The sequence below is a fragment of the Anneissia japonica genome, unplaced genomic scaffold (genome assembly GCF_011630105.1).
Source record: "Anneissia japonica isolate Jap-2015-1 unplaced genomic scaffold, ASM1163010v1 scaffold718_len1063573_cov188, whole genome shotgun sequence".
NCBI lineage: Eukaryota > Metazoa > Echinodermata > Crinoidea > Comatulida > Comatulidae > Anneissia > Anneissia japonica.
In genome coordinates, this window is record NW_022727435.1 from 145,559 (window position 1) to 170,118 (window position 24,560).

The following is a 24,560-nucleotide window of genomic DNA, read 5'->3' on the forward strand; positions in this document are numbered from 1 at the left end:
GCCAACCCCCCCCCCCCCCCCCAAATGAAAAATACTTTTCTACGCCACTGCTAGCTAACATTCTTCCATTTAACAAAATATTGTTTTAATTTTCATTAAAACGTCTTTATGGACCTTTCTGTCCTGTTTTGTAGTTTTTAGATCGCTCAATTGTGTTGTTTACATGCACTTCGCGAAAATCTAGCTTCGCGGCGTCAAATAAGTTGACAACGCGAAGCAGATCTACAGTGAAGCGCTAAAATCTGGTGGCTTTGATGATGAAATGAAGTACAATCAAAATGAGACTGTAAACTATAAGCGAAAAAATCGGAGTAGGAATATAATATGGTTTAATCCTCCATATCTGTCGTGTGTGTGTATGGAGGTCATGAATACTATGGTTTATGTATATAAAACAGAATGAAAGAGCCTTGATATTGTAATTGTTTGTTCAGTGACGGATTTCCCCAATAATAATAATAATAATAATAATAATAATAATAATAATAATAATAATAATAATAATAATAATAATAATGGATATCCATGTTGCTATATAATTATTATTAGTTCATTTCATTTCATTTCATTTATTTATTCGACCAATACACGTTAAATATTAAATACACATTAAACATAAGAAAAATTTAAACTGTGAAATAGTTGAATGTATAAGAAATCAATAATAAATTGGAAAGTAATCAAATGGAATGAGAAGGTAATTGAAAGAAAAAATAAAATAAATAAATTAATAAAAAATAAATAAATTAATTAATTAATAAATAAAATAAATTATAATAAATAAATAAATATTCATTCATAATGTTAACCTATTTCCCTCACTGTTGTAATCATTTTTCTTTTATTTTGATCCGGTTTTTCCTTTCATTGTAAAGCGCTTAGAGGTTTCTTGCATTTTGCGCTATATAAGGATAACTTTATTATTATTATTATTAAACAGCATGTTTAAAGCATGTTATTTTAAACAGCATGGGTATTATTATTATTTATAAACTGGCTAGATTTTTTTTCTCAATTTGATTATTTACATTATAAAAATAAGCAATTAAAATATCATTATTAACGGATCACTGACATTGCATCTGTGTTTAGAGACCACTTTCATCACATGCTAGTTATGATGATATGACACGAAAATGTCAAAGGTCGTTATAGGATCGACGAATGTGTGACAATCGACGAGACGGGGGTAGGCTTGGCTTTAGCTGCAGAAGAAGAACTGTGTTTATTGTGTTGGCGGGCTTAGGCTAGCCCAGCTTCCTATAGATTTCTAGACAGACGTTGGCGTAGGCCTAGGCTAAAACTTTATCGTCATGACTGCGATAACAGATATACAGTCTCTTAATATGCGAAATGAACGTGACTGGCAGCTGTTGTGTGGAGAGGTTTGTTTTTTTTTATGTAAACTTTTTCATGTGTTTAATTAGGCCTCCTCCTCCTAGGGCCTAGGCCTAGACCTAGCTAGGCCTAGGCTAGGTGCCTACCTAGCTAGGCCTAGGCTAGTTGCCTACCTAGCCTAGGGCCTAGGCCTAGTTTAGGCTAGGCCGGCTAGGCCTAGGAGGGTTAGCTTAGGCCTAGGCTACTTCTTGACAAGAAATAACAAATTTAGCGTATAGGATAGGCGTAGTCCTACTAGGCCTAGGCCCTACTACTACTACTAGTCTACTAGGACTAGGACTAGTAGGTATGGGCCGGCCTAGGGAGTTAGGCCTAAGCCCTAGGCCCTAGCCTAGTAGCTATTCTAGCCTACCTACTACACTAGGCTAGGCTAGTAGGCTTGCCCAGGCCCCCTAGTGTAGGCCTGCATTGGCATTATCATACATGCCAACATTTTGATATTAGGCCATGTAAAATAAAACAATTGGTTAGCATCCTTATGTTACCAATTTTCATGGTAGGGAGAGAGGTCTTTTTTTTTTTTTTTTTTTTTTTTTCGAACATGAAAAAAAGAGTTTCGCAAGGAAAAACAGCAAAAAAAGAAGAATAAAACAACAGAGACAAAAATTACATACAAGCATCTATAGCAAGCAGAAACTTTACCTATGAATAACCGCGTCATAATGCAATTATCATTCACAATTCACTCCTCAACACAACAGGCATCATGAATACCATGTGGCTACAGTATAGGCCTATAGAACAACAGTAGAGCATAGAACTGCAAGTGGCCTGGCTAGTGTATGACGGGTGGTAAACAAACCTACTGTATATTAAATTGAGTTTGTGAGTGTATAGTAAAAAAAAAAATCGGATCGGTGGCCTTTTTGATGGTAGGGAGGGGATGCTAACCAATTATTTTATTTTACATGGCCTTAAATAAAGAACAAGAGAATTTTGCGCAAAATGCCCCCAACCCAGGGGCCTCACCCTTGACCTGTGGGTGAGGGGTTCCCCATTATGGGGTGCAAGGGGGAACCAAACCTCCACACCCCTTCTAAAAGTTTTAGCTACGCTAGACTAGACCTCGGCCTATAATGGTATCATAAGGTAACCAGTCAATTCGAGTGGATGCCACTTCGAGCGAATGCCAGTTTGAGCGGATTCAAGCGGAATTTATTCGAGCGTATGCTAGTTCAAGCGGAAAAAAGATTCACTTGTGCGAACAACAGCCTGTGCGAGTTATGTACGAATTACTTTAAAATTTCCTATTTTGAGCTAACAATTTGCATTCGGCCGAGGCTCAGGCTTTGTCTGGGAGCCAGGCACTGGCATATCTACGGGTGCGTGTGGGGGGTGTTCACTCCCCTCCAAAAATTACTCACCCCCCCCCCCCCCCAGTTGCACCCCCAAAAAATCATGCCAAAAAAAATAATCAATTGCAGGTAATTAAAAATCACCTAAAATCACCTTTTGCGAGTTAGCATCCCTCAACTGATCATCGAGCCCCCTACTTCACCTTCGCGCCCCCAATCAGCACCCCTATTTTAAGACTTCTAGATACGCCACTGGAGCCCTGGGAAAAGCCCAGGTGGTTTCCGGGGGAGAAGCCTATAGCCTTATGTATAAAAAAAGTCGTATTTAATTGATTTATAAGGTTAAAAATTTACAATTAAACATACCAACTTCATAAAAATAATTTTTTGTCATTGTTATTCTTTCCACATGCTAAGTTTAAAAAAAAGTAGGTTTTGAATTGTATACGAATGGTGAACGGTGGAGAAAATTGTATGATGTCTATTACTGTGCTGTTGATAATTTTGTCACAGGGGCTGGAGGATCCAGAATTTTTCAAATGGCGGGGTAGGGGAACAACAGTTTCAGAATAGATAAGTGAGTAGCACATAACATTAATATGCATTGACATTTTTAAAATTTAGTGGCCTCCCCATGCCCATACACTGGATCTGCCCCTGTGTCACAGGGGTAGCACCAGTGGGGGAGGGCCGGGGCCAGGGGGTCCCCTGTCTGGGAGAAAAAGCACAATTCGTCGGGGAGAAAAAAAATTGTATGTATTTTCTACATATTAGTAGACTATAAAATCCATTCAATAAGCCTTTGAAACCCCTAAATTGTCTAAATTTTCGGGACTTCGCCCCTAGGACCACTTTTGAAACCTTTTAATCGACATTACAGTTACTCCCATTTACAAATATAGGCCTAAATCGTAAATCTACTAATACTGTTACAACACTAATTCAAATAACTGGAGACAAACACCGTGAATTCTACGTGCGGAATTCTATAGTTTTAAAATATAAGTGCATGCTAGCGACCATCTTTTAGTCGGATTTGCCAAGATTGTAATTCAAACATGGAATTATTATCAAAAAGTACCAAAAACATTTCAGAACTTTAGTGCACAGAGCATTTTTTGCATTTAAAACAAATACAAAAATAGGGCGATGATAAATTCGCCCTTGTTATAGATCGCACTAAATGCATCCGCTCGAACTGGCACTGACTCGAACTGACATCCGCTCGAATTGACTGGCATCCGTATCATAAGAGGAAATTTAATGATTCTTATACTTACAGTCATTACTGACCAGACACCTTGACATAGTTGCTGAGAGATTTGAAATGCGTGACTACACCAGTTGGCTGGGGGTGGCTGCTGTGGGGAGGCAGGGGACCCTCGGTGGGGGTTGATCCCCAGGCACTCCAACGATCCGAGCGTTTAAGCTGTATCAAAACGATTTCAGGGAGTGTTGACAATACCGGGTACATAAACAAAAATAGTTTTAATAGGGCCACGTACAAGTTGAGTTCCAATGTAGGCCCCTATGTTTAATTTGAGCATGTACTTAGCATTTTCTTACTCAAACAAACAAAAAAATGAATAGGCATACTGATCAATTTTTATTTTAATAAACGCGTCAGTGATTTAAGTATTTACGTAAATGCTATACTTACGTAACTTTGTGCGTGTTTGATGGTAAATGACCATCTGCAGTTTCAGTCACATAATCAATGGTTGGTTGTGACAATGAACGCATAAGGCCGCAAGCACTTTCTTTTTTTTTTTTTAATGCATGCATTACTCTAATTATTACAAACCATGGAAAAATATTGGCATAAATCTTAGTTTTATGCACAAACATAAAACAAATGAGACTACTGTGTCTCTATGACTTGAATGGCCATCAGATGTTAGTCGAATCTAACAGGCCATACATCAAGCCAGTGGTGGGGTGTGGGATCATTGGTCATTAGCCTCCCCAAAGGAGCGAAGCTCTGGGGAGGCTGTTGTTTTTGCCTATGTTCTTCTTCATGTTGTCACTGTTGGTCATTTGTTTCTTACCAAGATAACTATAATGTGGTATTAGTCTAAATTGGTTTCAAACTTGAAACCAATTGTTTTTGGTACGTCTCTGAATATGCTTATTGCTCATTTGCATAATTAATTAATATTTCACTAATCAGGTAATTTAAGATAGTTACCACGATATCTAATTTGGTAAGTCCGATTGGTTTGAAGCTTGGCAGAATGCATGGTAATAAGAAGACGGAACCTGTTGTTTTGTTATGTGTGTGAGTAGGCTAATTGCTCGTTTGCATAATTAATATTTCATAGTTAATTTATTTTTGTATCAAAGTTGCCATTAGGCAAAATATGTAAGACATGGAAAATATTTTTTTTCTAACTATGGGGGGTGGGGGTGGAAAGGACTAAAATTAATGTGACATGGACAGGTATTATTAGATTTACATTTTATCATTCTTGAAGTTTAAAAAAAGGTCATTAGTGTGACATCACTGTAGAAGTGGTTTGGCGCAGCGGGAATAGTTTGGTTTCCCAATCCTGTATTAAGACATTGAAAATATTTTTTTTTACTATGAGAGAAAAATGACTAAACTTATGTGACATACAGGTATTATTAGATTTACATTTGATCATTCTTGAAGTTTAAAAAAAGGTCATTAGTGTGACGCGGCAGTAATAGTTTGGTTTCCAACCTCGACCTCGCTGTGCATTTTAATAGCTTAGTGTCTTTGAGCAAGGCACTTTATCTGCATTGCTTCTCTCCACCCAGAGCATTATAATGTGGGTACCTGGTAGGGTAAACCTTGGTTCCCACTTGCAGAAAACCTGCCCCAATGCAACCTACGCAACGCAACATAAGGAAATGCTCTTCCGGTAATTTTGTATCTCCCCTCCTTACGGAATTTGCACTTCTTACGTGACGCAATGTAACAAAATTGATACGGTTCCAATTGTCGCCGTGTAAACGCAATGATTTTCACACAAAGCTTTCAAAGGCCGTTATTAAATTAGCATTCATTGTAGGGCTACTAATGTATTGTAGGGTGGAACTGGGCTGTGTTCTGAATATTAATAATCATAGGCATATAGCTGGGTTATGCCTGTATACTTTAAAGTTAATTGATTTTTGCTTTTCGGCTGTAATTATAGGCCTACCCCGAAGAAAAAAATAATAATTCAACATTTTACAAGTTTTCGCAGGGAGGTGGGGGAGGGTTCCCTTCCACCCTATTAACCTGGCGTCACCCTGTGTAATAGATTTTTGAAGAACAGTTGGGTAAGATGCATTGCATATTATTATAAATATTAATGTTTACAGTATTATGCTATTCAGTACAGTAGAAGAGCACCATGTATGGTTCTATCAAAACTAGGCTGTAGGCTTGGCCAGGCCAGGCCAGGCCAGGCTATGATAGGTTTGTGATAGGATAGGCTATGATGATAATTAATAACAGTAATAATTAGCAGCATGCATCATTGATAACAACCAATAATAATAATAATAATTATTATTATTATTATTGGCAATGACTAGGGCGATGGCGACGGTCTAAAGATAACATGAAACTCATTTAAAAAAATGTAAACACGAAGCACTAACTACAAATCCAACAGTTAGAGCATGCGCACATTAGCTTTTTGCTTTTGTTGCGGTGCTTGCTTTGCGAAAAGTTGAATCGATGCAACTTTTCGCGAACAACGCAAAGACGATCCGCAAATAATGCGAAAGTTAAGTAGCGTCGTGTATTATGTTGCATAGCCAAGTTTGCATCGTCGGTTCCCACTTGGAACTTGCGTCACTTGGCGTTGTGTTGCGTCCAAGTGGGAACCAAGCTTTAAAATGGCAAATGCGCTGATTAGCTGCTGCAACATTATGGAGAATACTCCCTCATAGGTGTTTAATCCAATAATAATGTGAGTGCATAGGGGTTTACCATTGTTATTACTGTATATTATCTGTGTGACAGAGACCTCTCGGAATGTAGTAAAGTGCATTTCTGAGCATTTAGAAAACAAAAACTTACCAGGGAGGGTCCCAGACCCCTTCCAATTACTCTACCACAACATCAAGTTCAAATGTTTTTTTTCTTTTTGCCAATGCCATCGTCTTGCATTCTGGCTACAGAACCTTCCCGTGGCCCCTATGGATAGAGTCCTCGATCACATTACAGTAGAACTTCCATCACTCTCAAACTGTTCACACTATGAAATCATCATAGTAGAGTACATACAGTGAGTAAGTCCAATCATTATCATTTTTCATACTCACACAAAAAATATCTCCTGAGAGGTGCCGAATGTAAAAAGGTTAGAACCACTGGATAGTATACAGTATCATTTTGTAAACCTACAGTAGGAAAAAGTATTGAAACCTCCTTAAGTAGCCTCATTCATGATAGTCTTGTTGTTTTCACTAGGCTACAGTGTTCTTGGCTCAGTCATGCATTTTTTTATGATACTTTTGCAAGTACTGTAAAGTATACATATCATTTAATCGTGGTAGAAATACCTAAGATCAGGCCCATAGCCAAGGGCATTTTTAGGAGTTCTGGCAATCCCTTGTTTTCAGAGGACCCACACTTTGTTCAACAAACCCCCTACCCACATAGCCCATAAACACTAAAAAGTTAGCTTTTGTAGGTAAACACAATATACTGTACTTTATTCTATTTCTCAAACTGCAAGAAATATGTTTTAATTTAAGCATCTGAACCCCATTTGACTCTAATACAATAATAATCTAATATAATCATTCCCAATGCCTTAAACCCACTTTTGTAGATACGCTAGCTGCAGGCCTGGAGATATACAGTACTGTACCTCTAAATAATGTGTTACAATATTATATTTTGTTGCATTTTCTTGTAATCATGCTAGTTTACTTTACTTGATTGAAGCAATAGATATGTGCCAGCTGGTGATATAAATAACATTCCACAAATGCTGATTGCCAGTTAATTATTTGCCTAGTCCAGCTTCATGAATATTTTGATGGAGTAAATTGGCAATTCCATGGTCACAGACGTACATTTTTTCACCATTATTAAAAACATTTAAATACAACATTAAGTAAATAACCAATATTGATTATGAGACCTCTGTATTTATTATAACCTCCCCGAAGGTGCGAAGCTCTGGGGAGGCTATTGTTTTTACCCATGTTCTTCTTCATGCTCGGCAGTGTTGTTGTCGTCGTTGTTGGGCAAATTGTTGTTACCACGATGACTAAAGTTTGGTAAAGCCGATTGGTTTCAAACTTGGCAGAATGCAAGATGGTAATAAGAAGACGGAGCCTACTGTTTTTGGTAGGTTTCAAGGCTTAACTTGTGCGCGAAAAATATTTTTATTACCTGTAGAGGCCTTACCTTACTCTATTGGGCCTATGCCTAAATAGATTGCCAGCCTAAACTAGGTAGGTTGGCTACCTGGATATATACTGTAGGTAGCCTGCTATTCATTAATCTACCTAGCAGCCTACACAGTGTGGTGGGGGGCTCTAGGTTTGGAATCTTAAAAAGGAGTGGAGGAATGATGGGGTATAGAGGTTAAGTTGGGGGGGGGGGGGGGGGGGGGTGGAAGTTTGAAAATGAGGTGATTTTTTTTATTACTTGAGTAAATAGCAGGGGCAGACTTGGTAGGGGAGCAGCCTGGGCCGGCCCCGTTCCCCACTTTTGGAAAGGAAAAAAAAATGGGGGAAAAAAGAAAGAACAAGAAAAAAACGATTGTCCAAAATGCCTTGGAGGTTATTTCGGTCGTCTAAAAAACAAACAAAAACTTTTCCAATTCCGGGGCCCCTTTTCGACATCTCTGGGTCCGTCCCTGAATAGGGTGTCTACGCAGGAGAGAACTCACTTCCCATACCACATTTCCCAAACCCATAACCCCCTCTCCCCACTCCCTGTCTCTTATACACATCTAGATGTGTATAAGAGACAGGATTGTACCTTATCGGCAGCTGCAAGTAGATCACTCCGATCCCTCTCCCGACCCACCCCCACACCCTAGAAGAGACTAGGGGACAGTCTCCACCATGGCCATATACCATCGCAATACTCATCCTAAACAAATTCAAAAATGCCTTTTTTAGAATTTAAAATATTTAAACATTTTATACTGGACAAAATTGCACAGCGGGGAGGCTATGCTTTTACTGCATAGCGTAAAAGGAATAATTCTAGTTTAAATTGTTATCAAGTACTGTGATGTTCATGTTCAAATTTGTTGTCATGCAAAGTAAATGAAATTTGTTTTCCAAAGTTCGCAATAAAAACAGTGAAACCGAAAGGTCCACTGATTAATCTCGGATAAGAAAGTATAATACATACTCCAAGTATTGAAATACATGCCATCGTCAATATTTCAACATTAATTATGTCATCATCAGGAATGAAAAAATTATCCATATTAGCAAGCTTATATGCACTAGTACCAAAAGTGTTTAACCAATCAAAACATTACCTCTAGTAGGTAACATAGCAGAATGACCTTAATCAATTTCATGAGTGGTGTATTATTAATTCTCTGCTTTTAAATCCTAGTAAATGTAAAGCTATGCAAATATGCTTTGCTAAGAGCAATATCCCAGAACAAAATTTTTTATATTGGTGAATCCCATATTGATTTTTGTGACGAAGCTTTAATCTTAGGCGTCACTGTACGGAATGATTTAAAATGGGGTAGCCATATTGACAACATTAATGCTATTAAAGGCTAACAAGAAAATGTTCATTCTTAATAACCTTAAAAAATTTGGGCTGAGCACAGTTGAACTTTTTGCTATTTATACTGGATACATAAGACCTGTCCTCGAATATGCTGATGTGATATGAAACTTGAGGCTACTCAGAAGCGTGCTTGCCGTATTATTTTAGCAAAAAACTATCAGACCTATGAACATGCTAGAACTTTTTGTAATTTGGACACCCTCTATGAGAGGAGAGCAGCCCACTGCCTCAAATTTGCTAAAGGCTTTTCTCTTACTAATCATTCTGCTGATCTGATTCCCCCTACCCGACAACAATCTCATGGTAGAAGTCTACGCAATGGAAGTAATTATTCACAGCTTAAATGCAAAACCAAAAGATTTTCTAATAGTCCCATACCTTTTTACATTCAATTACTCAATTTCTCTTAATCCCTCCTCCCCCTTTAGTCTCCCTGGCGACTGAGGCACTGGCTGCTCCCCTCTCTTAGAACAATCAAGTTATCAAGTTGCTCCACTTGAAAGTCTTTGTGTATTTTTTTTTAAATTTATTTATTCATTTTTTTTTTTGGGTGTGTGAATTCTGTTTGTGATCTTTTATTCCTTGTAAAAGTTGCTATCAATTTGGCCATTGGCCAAGATTTGTAACTTGTTTTTTAATGTTGATATATTTGAAATAAATAAAGTGAAATAATAATAATAATAAATATGGTTTCCCAAATATAGAACTAAAAAAGATAATGAAAATGATATGTTACAATATTAAATACTTAAAAACCCTTCAAAATTGAAAAGCAAATAACAATAAAGGCATATCTTTAGGCTTTTTCATAAAATTTTAGTGACTTTGTTTTGTGAATTCATGGAGCTCACTATCTGGGCTCAACATCATCACATTTTATTGGAGAGTATTGAAACATATTTCTATGATGAGAAAATAAACTTCATTTTTTTTTTCAACAAATTAAATATAACATAATATTGAAAAGCTGATTGAGATCAAACAGTAGAACTTTACTCTCACAAATATTACCAAATCTTGATGAAATTTATTCGGCATGTGCGGTACAGTACATTTAGACAAAGAATATTAAGTGGTTGTAAATTTCATTTAATGAATATTTCCTATACATAGCACAGCAAATTTAATCAAGCGAATATTGTGCCCACAAAGAATAATAGGTCCTTTACCTCAGCAAAAATGTCCAAAACAAAAATTTAGTGTAATTGAAAATTTAATTGCATATTTGTGCATCCGTAAGTTACAATTTGTACTCGTCTACATTTAAATGTTTGTTATAATCATTTTTACCAATTTGAATGTTACGTAATTGCTTTTTGAAATGGCCATTCTTTTATTTCATAAGATGAACTGCTTGTTACCATTTGTGAAATGATTATATATCAGGATGAAGTTATAAGTAGCCACAATGTCATTGATTTTGTACTGTGAGAATGAGCGTATTGAGAAAGGAGAGTGAGTGGACTGAGGGTGGAAGCCTAGGCGCACCCCCACCCCACACACACATCGGGGAATAAGAGATGGTTTTGTCAGAGTAAAAAAACATGTTTAAGAAAACCATAGTTTCTAATCATTGTTTAGGCCATAGCCTTCCTCGTTGAACTAACTAGTATTTGTTTACCTTTTCTTCAATGGTACAGTACTGTACCCTCATAATTATTGGAATTCATTGTGATCATAGGCTTTGATACTGGTTTGGATATTACAACAATTATGAAGTCATGCCTATGAAACAACTAATAAAATTCACCAAAATTTACCCCCTGGGGCCTTTGGCAGCCCCCAAGTACCCCTAGACTAAACATGCTTTCTTGCTTCGCTCGCACAGCTCCCCTGTTGAGCCTTCAGCCACTCTGTCTTGACTTAAGCCCCTTTGTCCAGCAGATCACGTCGCCATCACTGTTAAACCTTCAGAGTGAGGGATGTTGGAAAAAAAGAGATATGGGCCTGCATGATTGGATATGTGCATGTCTTTATTGACTATAGTAATGCAGTTGTAGGACTGTATACCAACACAATGAATGTTAACTTACTGCAAGCTTTCCTCGATGTTGCTATCAACACGACTTCATCAGGCTATACTGTATGAACTACTATCCGTTGTTTTGCGCATTAAAACACAGTGGCAAATCCAGAAATTTTAAATAGAGGGGCCCCAAGGAGAGGGTCTTTTACAGATTGAGGATCTAATAAGAAAATTTAGTATTATGACACTCAGGTGTCCAGAAATGGCACTCTCAGACCTAAATTGTATTAAAATTTTCCTCTTTTCTCCATCTTTTATAAAATCTTGAAATATTTAGGGGGCACGGCCCCCCAGCTCCCCCCCACCCACCCACCTTGAATCCTACACAGCAAACCGGATGAAACTATTCAAGTATTAGTAACAATCCTGTCATGCATCACCTCAGATTGTCTGATAAGAAAGTATAATACATACTCCAAGTATTGAAATACACGCCATCGTGTTGGGATTCAATATTTCGACATTAATTATGTGATCATCAGGAATGATCAGATTGTCTGATTGCAATAGGATGTGCTGACAATCAGTTGAGCTTGTTGATTTATTTTATTGTAACATCTATCTTTAAACAAGTCCTTCCATTGTACAGTACATCATCTTTACTCTTTAGCTGGACACACACTGCTCCGATGGAATTCCATAGAAAACGCGACGATCCAATTGCAATAGTTCGTTTTAGTGACAATCCGCTCAGACTTCCTTTATCAAGGAGAGATATATTCGTCAACCGGTACTTCCATCATACAATTGTGTGTCGTCAGGCTTTAAGAAGCAGAAGTATAAACAAATATTGAAAAAAATTTTTTTTTTATATTTCAGTTTAACAATTGTAAACGGAAACTTCAGACAAAGAAGGATGCACTGATTATTTTGGCAAAAGAGCTTGACAATGTGAAACAAGAGCGAGATGCATATAAATTGATGGCAGAGCAACTAAGGGATAAATCAAATGCACAGCGAAAGAAATTTGAGGAAAAAGAAAGGGTAATTTGTGTATTTTGTAAATATAATTACTGGACCAGAAAACTAGCAAAATTAAGTTTAACTTTAACAATTACATATTAATTTAAATATCAGTGAATAACATTGTTCTTATACTGTAAAGTGAATATCACGTTGACAAAACTTTCATCAGTTCATATAATGTTCTTAAAATTTGAAACTTCTGCATATTTAAATGTAAAATACAATTAAACCTTGGGTATGTTTACAGTTAAGTTTACATGAAAATCAAAATTAAATCATACTCTAAAGAAAATTATGAGGTTAATACAAACATGAAAACCAACTCGACATCGGTGAGACTCAAACGATGGCTGCAATAGTGATGTTGAGAGTTCCATTTTGCTAAAAGTACCTTACCCTGTAGAGGTCATTGCATTTTTAGTTTTTTACCTTGGGTAATGTTATAAGTTGAGGGCAAACATTTTTCAGCATGCGTTTCATGGTAATTTTGTGTAGCTGTAGCTAGTTTAAATGCTTTAGAAAATGCAAATTGCATTTCAAACACAAAAATGTAATTACCCTTTTATCAATATTCGAAATATGTAGAACTAGAGCACACTCAGAGAGTGTATACAGTACCTACAAACATGTCATAATTCTTCCCTGTATAAAATTCCCATGCATCTATTCCCTTTGAAAAAAAAAAAAAATTTTTAAATGAAAACAAATCTCATCCTCCACCAGGATTCTAACCCAGGACATTTTGCTTTCTAAACGAATGTCATAACCAATCCGAAAAACCCTGTACAAAACATATGAAAATGGGATAGAAATAAGGAAAAATAATCTGAACAAAAACAATGGCTTTCTCTGCTAACATGGGAAAAGCCAATAATGTATTAAAAATATTAGTGAAACCTCAATTTCAATACAGTTTAAAGGGAACATTTAATAATTGCCTCTGTACAACTTGTAGTCTACTTGTTGAGTGAACAGTTTAATCACCTGTGATTTTAAGTAAACATTCTTCATTTTCTAAAATGTACAACACAACTAGTTTCCTTAATATTTTTAATATCAGGCCATTTTCTCCATTGTGTTTCGGGTACATACACCTAATAGTTATTGTAAACATTTTGGCAAACTAAACACAATATCCTGTGTCCTTTTATAAGTGAACAACAAATGCTGTTGTAATGTTAAAAAACAAAACAATCTCTACTTATATAATACTGTATATAGCTTTCTACACATCTTAAGTGAACACAATCCTTTTATGAGAATAAGACAGTCATATTAACTAATCATTGTATAAAATGAAGGTGCATATATGTATAGAATAGAATACAAACTTTGAGCACTTTTTCTTGCAGGCACTTGGACTTTCACTGTGTGATAGCGATCATCTCTATGAACGCCGTAGTCAGGTATTATTTTCAACTCAAAGCTTTCATTAAAGAAAATTGCTTTTTACACTGAGCTTTAATTAGCAATGAGCTTTTATTCTATAATATGTATCAGAATTCAAGTGGCAACATTTGGCATGCATTGGAGGTCAATGGGTTGGAATCCTGTTGCTATTCTGCTTGTGTTTGTTGACAAAGCACTTTGCCTTTTGGGAACAAAACACATTTAAAATAAATCTTAAAATTCATATTTCTTCAAGTACTATTGTTCATTAATTTCATTATACATTTTGGTATATCCATTTTATTTTTTTCTGGTTTTTTTTATTATTATAAATAGTATGCCTGCATGCCAAGTTTTGCAAGCTTTACTTTTTTATGCCACTTGTCAATGTATGATTTTCGAGTGAAATAAATTGAATTGTTACCTGCAGGCTAAACTGATTACAAGTGCTGACAGTAATTTGCATTTCTCCCCCAGGGAGCAAAGAATAATTTGAACCGCATAGAAGCTTTGGCTCAACATATCATTATCGCCATTATCATCATCATCATTGTCATCCTAATCATTTATCGAAAGGTCCACTGATTAATCTCAGATAAGAAAGTATAATACATACTCCAAGTATTGAAATACATGCCATCGTGTTGGGATTCAATATTTCGACATTAATTATGTCATCATCAGGAAATCATTTATCTTCACTATTATTATTACAAAGGTCTGTGGTAGGTTTGGGTTGTACTCCAAAATGGCATTTTCCTAAATTATTGGTTGTGTGCTAAATTTATTGGAATTTTGTGCGATTTTTTTTTTATTTTTTTTATTTTTTTTAATGGTTTTACCACACATGTACATGTAAAACATAACTTAATTAAATGTAGACATTACAATTAAATTTTCAAAACAAAATCCATGAAAAAATGTGTGGTAAAAGACCAAAGTAAGTTTGTAAATCAAAATATTTAGCAGTATCCGTTTGTTTATCCCTTCAGAGCTTGGCTCAAGTTCTGTGTGAATCAAGAGAACAAAATAGAAAGGCAGAAGCAGAAATAAAACAATTGAAACAAAGTTTGCTGGAAGCTGAAGGAGATGTAAAGGTAAAATTAAAATATGAAATTTGTTTTTTTTTATATTAGCGTATCCATTTTTAACATTTAAGAATAAAATATGCAAATTTGGAACACAAAACAATTGTAAACAATGACCTTATGATGTTTAAAGATGTAAAGGTTATTATTATTATTGTTGTTATTTTTATATTTTTTATTATATTATGTTATTATTATATAATTTTTTTTTTATTAGATCACTTTTATTTCAAATATCAAAAATATATACAATATAAAAAGTGTATAAATTGTGATTTCAAAAAATGAAAGGAAACATATAAATACTCCCTAGACAAGTGGCAAAGTATATTCAAAGGAATAAAATACGCAAGGGAGAGGCAGAGCCCAAACAATGACAAAAACAAAACGGACAAGAAGACAAAGAACAAAGAACATCTTTGTGGTGGAAAATGCTGAAAGAAGAGATTATTGCAAGTTTAGAGATTTTTTGTTTAAAATCTTTAAATGGAAGTGGCCTATTGCAGAGAGAGTGAATTGTTTTCAGCTGATTTTCATTTTCATGAGAGATGAACCCATGTGAGCCGATTTCAATGGCAAGCAAATTAGCAGTGTGTCCGGAGTCTCAAATGTCGTTAATCAACGGGGTGTACTTATTGCACTTAAAATTATGGGCATTAGCAATGCCCGTCTCAAATGGACAGAGATTTCGACAAGTGTCAATGATTTGGATTTAGAAAAGTATAAGCATATGTCAGGGATGAGGATGGTAGTGGTGCACTCCATGGGGACCGTTGATGGATGAGGGACATTCGAGGCACCGGAAACAAGGTCGCAACAGACTGAATCAGGGGGAAATCCCATCTTTAGGGTATCAGACATATATTTGAGAATATTGTTGTGGCGCCAAGTATATCTCCTTTGGTCCAGTGAAGGTTTGCAAAAATTAAGAATGTGATGGAGGGTCTCTCGGTTCCCACAGGAAGGGTATTCATCTGAAATCCTATTCCCCCACCTGGCAAGGTTAACCCGAGTATTGAGGGTATCTCCGACGGCGTTGGAGAGAAATTTAAGAATGCCAAGTGGGAGATCGTATCAGATAGATTTCCAATGGGCAGATTGATCTTCAAGAGACACAAGTTCATAAAACCTTCCCTGGACCAAGAGAGTTTTGACGTGGTTATCCCAACATTTCTGAACTTCTGCCTTCAGTGTATTTTTTACTATGGCTTTTAATTTTGTGGAGGGGTAAATTATTGTGCTTGGCCAAGGCGTTTTTTGTTAAACTTTCAAATTTGTTGGTAAGAGAGATCTTCTTCTTCCAGTTCCCTTCTCTTTCAACCCTGGATTCAAGACTGGTTTACCATCTCACCAGACTTCATTCTGGAAAAGAGATGCGCAATGAGATGGCATTCTTTGTAGAGTTCAGAAATGTTGGGAATGTCGAATCCCTTGGGCATGTGAATGATGGCCATAGTAGCACATTTGGGCATGCCAAACCATGATTTTACGAACCTATTGGACAGGGCATCAAGCTTTTCAAGCTGGGTGGATGTGATATCATTCACTGTAAGATAGAATCCTTATATTTAATATTTTATTATTACTATATTTATTGCGACATCATCACTGTAACTCCCAATGTTATTTTCCTATCCCCAACCATGTACTACTTTTTCATTAGTGCAGAGTTGATTGATCTTTCTTCGGTTCCTGTTCAAAAGGTGAAAAAAACTTGTATTTTATGTATCGTGCTATTGTACTCTCCAGAAGAAGAGGGCAGACACTCACCCAATCATCATTTGTTTAAAAGTGGTAATTGAAAAAATGACTTTCATAAAAGGTTGATTAGAAACCGAAGAAAGTTCCTTCAAATTCAATATTATGCATGAAAACTTAAGGAACTCCTTGAATTATGAACCTTAATAAAGTAAAGAAACTGAAACATTTAATAATAGGAATATTCTTGACCTATTTTTAAGACTCAAGGAACGAACTTAGATGTAGGTAGGAGGCTGCCGAGGCCTCCTTTTGTAGGTGCCTACAGTGGGTCGTAGCCTAGCCATTACACGATTTTACCTGTCTGCACAGAAAGTGGTTACTGTTTTTGAAATGTATATTTCTTTTGACGAATGTCTTTCAATATAGTAAACTCATGACAACTTCTTTTAACACAATAAAAAAAATTGTCATCGTATCGTACTGTGTAACATCAACTGCTGTGTGCAACATACGCACTGCTAAATGTATATCAGATTAACTGATCATATCACTATAGCAACCAATAACTGCTACAACAGTTGATTATAAAGCTAACAATATTAAAAGATGACTGTTGACTTATAAAGCAATTAGTATAGTGAAGTATCTATACACTTGTACACTTGAAAAAAATTATAATACCTAGTTTATAGATAAATGCATTTAAAACATTCCTTAGTGCCTTGCTGGCCCTCAAGAGTTTTTTCATGCATTAATCTAACCATCATATAATAATTTCCACTAGTGTATGATGCACAACTATATTAATAGATTATTATTATTATTATTATTATTATTATTTTTATTATTATTATACAGATTTAGGAATTTGTTGATGCCCTTTTTTTTTATTGCTGTAATACATTAAAAATATATGATACTTAGAGAAACCTGATACTTAGATAAACATAATACCGAAGATCTCGGAAATTCGCGGTCTAGCGGGTATATCAAACGCAGCTGTTATTAAAATCACCGAATCGTGGCTAGATTATACTATACCTGATAAAGAAATCACGATTAACGGATATTCTATTTTACGCAATGATAGATCACGATCTGGTGGAGGTGTTTGCGCATATTCGAAATTACATTGCTTTTAACACCAGAACCGATCTGCACAATGACCAAATGGAATCTCTATTTTTTGAATTATTGCTTCATAAAACGAAACCAATTTTAATTGGTAAAATTCACCGACCCCCGAATGATAGTGGTTTCCTTGAACACTTTGAAACTACTTTGTCAAACTTTTCACCAGATTACGAATTTATTACCTTGGGTGATCTCAATATCAATTTTATTGATAAGACCTCTGCTCTCTGTAAAAAATTGTTAATTATTTTAAGATCATTCAATTGTGAACAGCTTATTGACACGCCAACTAGAGTTACATATAATACAAGTACGATCATCGATCACATAATTTGTAACAATCAAGATAGAATCTCTCAGTCTGGCACTGTAGATGTTGGAATAAGCGATCATGTTCTCATTTATTGTACGCGCAAAATTAAGCGTGAATCAGTGAATAGACATAATACTGTAAAAATAAGGTCTCTAAAGAAATATACTGCCACTGCATTTATCTCTAAAGCTATCAAATTCTGATCGGTCTAGTATACTTAACACTAACGATTTTAACCAAGGTTGGTCAAACTTTAAATCAATTATGAAAAAGGTTATTGACGAATTTGCACCATTAAAAGAAATAAGACTAAAAAATAGAACCGAACCATGGATAGATGATAAAATTCTAGAATACATTCGATTACGTGACTCCTTGTTGCGGAAAGTAAAAAAACATAGAAATGACAGATCAATTTATAATTCTTTTTGTAAAATAAGAAACAAAGTACGCAGGGAAATCAAAGGCGCAAAAGCTGATTTTTTTTAGTGAAACCCTAGAAGAGAATAAGAAAAATCCAAAAGCCAAAATATTGACGACGTCTGCTTTCATAATAACAAAGTAGCAGACCACTTTAATATGTTTTTTACTAATGTTCCACATAGTCTGGCTTCCAAATGGAAGTGCACAATATAATACAGATTCCGAGAAATTCCGACAATTTTACGAACGAAAGGAGTCTCTAAAAACGCTTTGAACCTAACCTCTGTCTCAGAGGACTTCATTTTAAAAGAGCTCCAAGGGTTAAATATAACGAAGAGCGCGGGATTAGACAATATCCCTGTAAGGTTCTTGCGAGACGGTGCTACAGCAATCACTGGGGCAGTAGCCCACATTATAAATTTGTCCATCCTATCTAACACCGTCCCTGACGACTTCAAAATCGCTCGAATACATCCCATATTTAAAAAGTGTAACAAGTCAGTTGTAAGTAACTATCGACCTATAAGCATTTTGAGCACTATGTCAAAAATACTTGAACGAGCAGTATTCATCCAAATGGACGAATATCTCACAGAAAATGATATTTTGTTTGAATTTCAATCCGGTTTGAGGCGTAAATACTCAACTGATTCTTGTTTGATTCATTTGACAGATTATATTCGTACCCAAATGTCTATGGAAATTATACTGGTATGGTAGCTTTAGATTTACAAAAGGCATTTGATACAGTTGACCACGGTATTTTAATTAGCAAACTAGAGAAAATGGGTATAGGATCAATCCAATGGTTTAAATCCTATCTAGAAAACAGACAACAGTTGGTTTGTGTAAACAAGGTTGAGTCTACTTCCTATAACTTGTGGTGTCCCACAAGGAAGTATACTAGGCCCACTTTTATTTCTTTGTTCTATTAACGATATGTCAATTAGCGTCAATTGCAAACTTATTTTATATGCAGATGACAGTGTTTTAATGATATCCGGAAAAGATCCAACTTTATTGGCCAGCAAACTGAGTAAAGGATTAGAATCCTGCTACGAATGGCTCATTGACAATAAGCTATCAATTCATTTATGCAAAACTGAAGCAATACTGTTTGGAACTAATCACAAATTAAAGGAAGCAAATGACTTCTCAGTTCGTTGCAATGAAGTGCCTATAAATGAATCTTCTTCGATAAATTACCTGGGTATAACACTCGATCAATCCCTGTCTGGTGAACATATTTTTCAATCAGTTGTCATAAAAAACTGTAGCTAGACTGAAATTTTTATATAGGCAAGCATCTTTTCTGAACGAAAATGCAAGGAAATGCTCTGCCCTCATCCAATGTAATTTTGATTACGCTTGCTCATCATGGTACTCTGGAACTACAAAGAAATGCAAAAACAAATTACAAGTTTTGCAAAACAATATGGTTAGGTATATAACTAACGAAGGACCTCGAAGCTATGTTGGGCAGAAAGAGTTAAATATACTTGGATTACTAAATGTCGAAGATAGAGTAACACAAATTAAATTAAACACATTGCATAAGATAATAAATAATTCTGCTCCATCGTACCTAAGTAGCCACTTTGCTAAAGTATGTGACCAGCACAGTCATGGTGCACATGAAAGCGATTTAAACTTTATCCCACCGAAAGCATCTAAAGCTATTGATGGCACATTTTATGCTACCGTCATCCATGAATGGAACAAACTTCCAAGCAAAATCAAGAGCTCCGCCAGCCTTTCATCATTTAGAAAAATGGTAAAAGACTACTTATCGAATAAGAGAGTGTCATAATGAAAGAAGTCATGTCATAAAACCTTGTCTATTATACTTTAATACTATTTTTTCAGGACCCCAACGGAAATAAACTTATGTAATTGGTTTTCTTGGGCTATCCTGGTCGATATCAACTTTATTTATAAGTCATCAACTAAATTTAACTTTAATTATGGTACTGGTTTTTTTTTTTAGTACAATTTCATTAATGGTACCACAGTACTCTGTACAACTTTTTTAACCGCTTTTTTGACCATTTTAATATATTTTATTAGTTCCGATAAATCTCAATACTGATGTTTTTATTAACTGTTAACTTATTTTTTACCGTTCTTAAATCATTATCTCGTTTCTGTGTAATTTAAATTTTTTAACCCTTTTATCTTTGAATTTTTAACCCCTTTTTTCAATTTTTTAAATATTCTTAAAGAAATTTTAAATATTTAAAAAAAATTGAATTACTGTTTTAACTGGTTTTATAAGTGGTTTTATTTGTTTTTTACTTGTACAGTATATGTTGATATTGACCAAATAAATGAATGAATGAATGTTTGAAGACATATTAGATACTAATTTTTTTAAATAATATAAGTGTTACATTATTTTAGCTTTTGAGAGAAAACATTGCAAGACAGCGAGTTGGAGATGAGGGCCTAGGAACAAGGCACTTTCCAGCTTATGAACGTTCAGAACTAGTGAAACAATTGGAAGCCACAAAGGACCAGGTATTATAATTCAGTCGTACAGTGTTGCATGCTATAATATCATCTATCTATCTCTTTCAGTGATGAAGTACCGTAAATATTTATAACGACAAACACATATCACAAATCAGATGTAAAACAAATAGGTATAAAAACATTCTGATTCCATATTTTGTAAACCTGCTTAATTCTGAACATTAAGTCACAATTGATTCCCTCAGTTTCAGGAGCAGTTTGGGGTGTTTTTTTAAATTTTATTTTATTTTTTATTTTGAACATTTAGTGCAAAACTGTTTGTCCTTGATTTGTCTTTTTGATTTTGTGCTTTTTTTGCTTGTTTCTCTTGTTCTGATTCTCATGTATTTTTTGATGTTGTGGTTTTGTGATTTTGCTGCTTTTGTATTTTTGATGTAAAATGTTTTTAATGTGAGATTTTTTTGCTGGATGTTTCCCTTTGTATGTTATATTTTTGCTTGTAACCTGTGCTACAATTTAGCTTTGCTACAAAGTACATGATGGCTTTTACAACTTATTTTAGTAATCTTGTAAGGAATGATAATTGCAATATAGTATAAATGATGATGGCAATAATGATGATAATAATAATAATGATAATAATAATAATAATAATAATAATAATAATAATGGCTGTGATAGTAATAACAACAATGTAATATAATCTCAAAGCAATATTTAGGTCTACTGTGTATGCATTTCTTTTTAAATGTCTTTTACCTTATGAATTGTATATTTTTATATTTCTCAATTGTATTTTTACCTTGCTGTTTTGTTTTGAAATAAAAATAATGAATGAATGATGATTGAATAGCTCATTAGATTCAAGGGTTTTTTTGGAAAGGGTTTTTTTTTTTTTTTTTTTTTTTTTTTTTTGCTTTATAGATGTTAATATACTTCATAAAATATACCAATTACTGATTATTTTGACTGTAATCCTTTCGAATTTTGATTTTGTGATTAAAACTTGAATTTAGAGTCGGAATTAATTTCACGGTCATAAATTTTTCAGATCTGATCTTTTTTTCACAATTCAGTTCAATTTATTGACAATCCAAAAGCCATCAAGGGCTTATTTATTATCCAGAAAATTTCAATATACATAAAACAGATACTCTTACTTATATACATCTACCCCACTTCTCCCGCCTCCCAACAAATATCATCTATCATCAATACAATTATCATCATTACCATCATATTTGGAAGCATCAGCAGCATCAACTGCATCATTCGTAAAATTATCCAAGGGATCTTGGCGTGTTTCATTTTGTGAACTGATGAAAATATGGTACCTGCTGCATCTTGATATTGGACTTACAGTATCTTATTTTTACAGTGTTATGAATAGATTGGGAATTTTTTTTTTAAGTGTTCACAAGTAATTCATTATTTAATGAAGTGTAAAATCGTCCAAGTATTGCAGCGCGCTCAATCTGTTCATTTTTGCCTTTAGTACATTGCCTCATTGGATTGGAGCTATACCTTGGTGTTAAAACTGCTTGCCAGCTTCAAGTCCAGTAGGAGCATTCAATTCAATTCTTTATTCATTCCACTTTGGGTCAATTTAAAACTCTCTAAGCTTCTAAATATAATCCAATAATCACTGCAGAACATACACATACATTGGGTAACACGTTTGTCTGTTGTCACTGCATATTGGGCTGTATAGTAGCTGTATAGTAATGAGAGAAGATACACAAGTCCTCATTTCTAAAGCATAGAGAGAGAATTAAATTAACGATAAATGCTAGACCTCCTATTAGGGAGTTATCTATTGAAATCAACCAATTTTAATTATAAAAAGTTTTTACATTTGCTCGTGTAGTGTTTTATGTTTTTGTAAATTTTTGTGGTGGCCCTCCAAGGTCTATTTCATAACCATTTTTGACTAAAGGATGCTTGTTAAAAGTACACCGTATCTATATCATGTAAGGGGCAAGTTCATTGCTGTTGTATGAGAATGAATTTAAAAAAAATTAAATCATGTTTAATATAATTATCATATTTTCTGGTTTTTTTTTTTCTTCTTCAATTAACTATGTATTTAATACTCCTAAAATATACACATCAAAATATGTTGTAATTAACAGTTAGAAGCATTGGAACGTGATATGGTGGCAAAAATTGATCAAGAGCAGGAGCTAGTGACTGAGCGTGACCATTACCGAGAAAAATCAGAGAGGATCAACCAAGAGCTGAACTACGTTCTTGGTGGAGATGAGCGAAGAATCGTTGATGTTGATGCCCTTATTATGGAGAACAAGTTAGTTATCATGATTAACTCTTACTAATTAGATATTATTGTGCCAACTTGAGCAGTTGCAAATCAGTCATTCTGTGGAGAATGAAAATTGTGGTGTAAGTCTACTCCAAGTTCCTCCTGTTTTCTTGTCATCAGGTATGTGAAGGAAAGATTGAAACAATGCCAAGAAGAAAAGAATCTAGCAAATACAACGGTTGCCAAGTATAAGGTATGTTCAAGTTGTATTTGCCAAGTATAAGGTACTGTATGTTCAAGTACTTTGATATGTCTGTCTTCGCTAAATTTAGAATAATAATGAGAGATTATCCTCAACCAAAATAATGATCTCATTATTCAGGTCAATCAAACCAGGGACTTTTTCAGGGACTTCATTTTAGATTTTAGTCATTAATGACTAAAATGGTTTTAATGGTTTGTGGCTCTCTTCACCAATCCTGTGAAGAAAGTGCATTGTACAATGTAGACCACCAATCCATCTGTTATCATTTGCTATACTGATAAAAACAAATCATGATGTTGATAAGTTTTGGTCGTGATAATTATAATAAATTATGTTTATCATTGACTACAATTATTTCAGTCATAGTCCATGGTAAACGGAAGCAAGCTGAAACTCATCATTGACATGTATGATATTAATAAAGATATCCAAGCATAATTATCATTGTCATCAATTACAATGTTTTATTAACGTCATCTAAACTAAATACAGGTCTCCCTACAATTAAAGACCACTTTTGGGACCGGGGTTTTCATGGTCTTTAGCAGTTTTGGTCTCTCATTAGAATAATAAAGATAAAAGAAATTTGTTAATTTGGGACCACAGAATAGTGGTCTTTACTCTAATTGGAAGTGGTCCTTAATTGGAGGGGTCTTTCATTGGAGGGAGACCTGTAAATTTTTAATAAACGTAAAATGGGAACACAGAGAACTTGGAAATTTGTTGATAACTGTGGAATTAATGAATTGCAAAAAACTAAATATCCATGAATGCATGTTGGGATCATTACATGTCATCATCGACATCATCAATATAATTTATTTTAAACATATGTAAGTTAATACCTTGTTGTGTATGTTCCACAGGCTGCTTTAGAAAGAAAGAGAGGAAGAACAACACTGCGACTTGGTGCAGCATCATCAGGTGGCATTGTAATCTCACAAAAGCAAGGTATCATTTTTGACACATTTCTGAATGGTTAACAGTAAACACAGTTATTAGTTTTTGTATTATATTAATTATTATAGCAGTCATAATGTTTGTAGTTTGTTTGGTCTTGTTTTTATTGTTATATTGGAGAAATGAATTTTTTT

The 24,560-nt window shown here is 34.7% G+C and overlaps 1 protein-coding gene across 1 annotated transcript in view; it reads left to right on the forward strand.

Annotated features, from left to right (window-relative positions):
• The first annotated feature begins 1,124 nt into the window (after positions 1–1,124).
• The window catches only part of LOC117113715 (coiled-coil domain-containing protein 149-like), a 28,576-nt gene continuing 5,140 nt past the window's right edge, over positions 1,125–24,560 (forward strand). The window contains exons 1-8 of the mRNA XM_033257140.1: positions 1,125–1,385; positions 12,275–12,439; positions 13,774–13,827; positions 14,803–14,907; positions 20,870–20,986; positions 23,074–23,246; positions 23,382–23,454; positions 24,333–24,417. Coding sequence (XP_033113031.1) covers positions 1,314–1,385; positions 12,275–12,439; positions 13,774–13,827; positions 14,803–14,907; positions 20,870–20,986; positions 23,074–23,246; positions 23,382–23,454; positions 24,333–24,417 — 844 coding nt within the window. The 5' untranslated portion in view covers positions 1,125–1,313. The remainder of the gene's footprint in view (positions 1,386–12,274; positions 12,440–13,773; positions 13,828–14,802; positions 14,908–20,869; positions 20,987–23,073; positions 23,247–23,381; positions 23,455–24,332; positions 24,418–24,560) is intronic.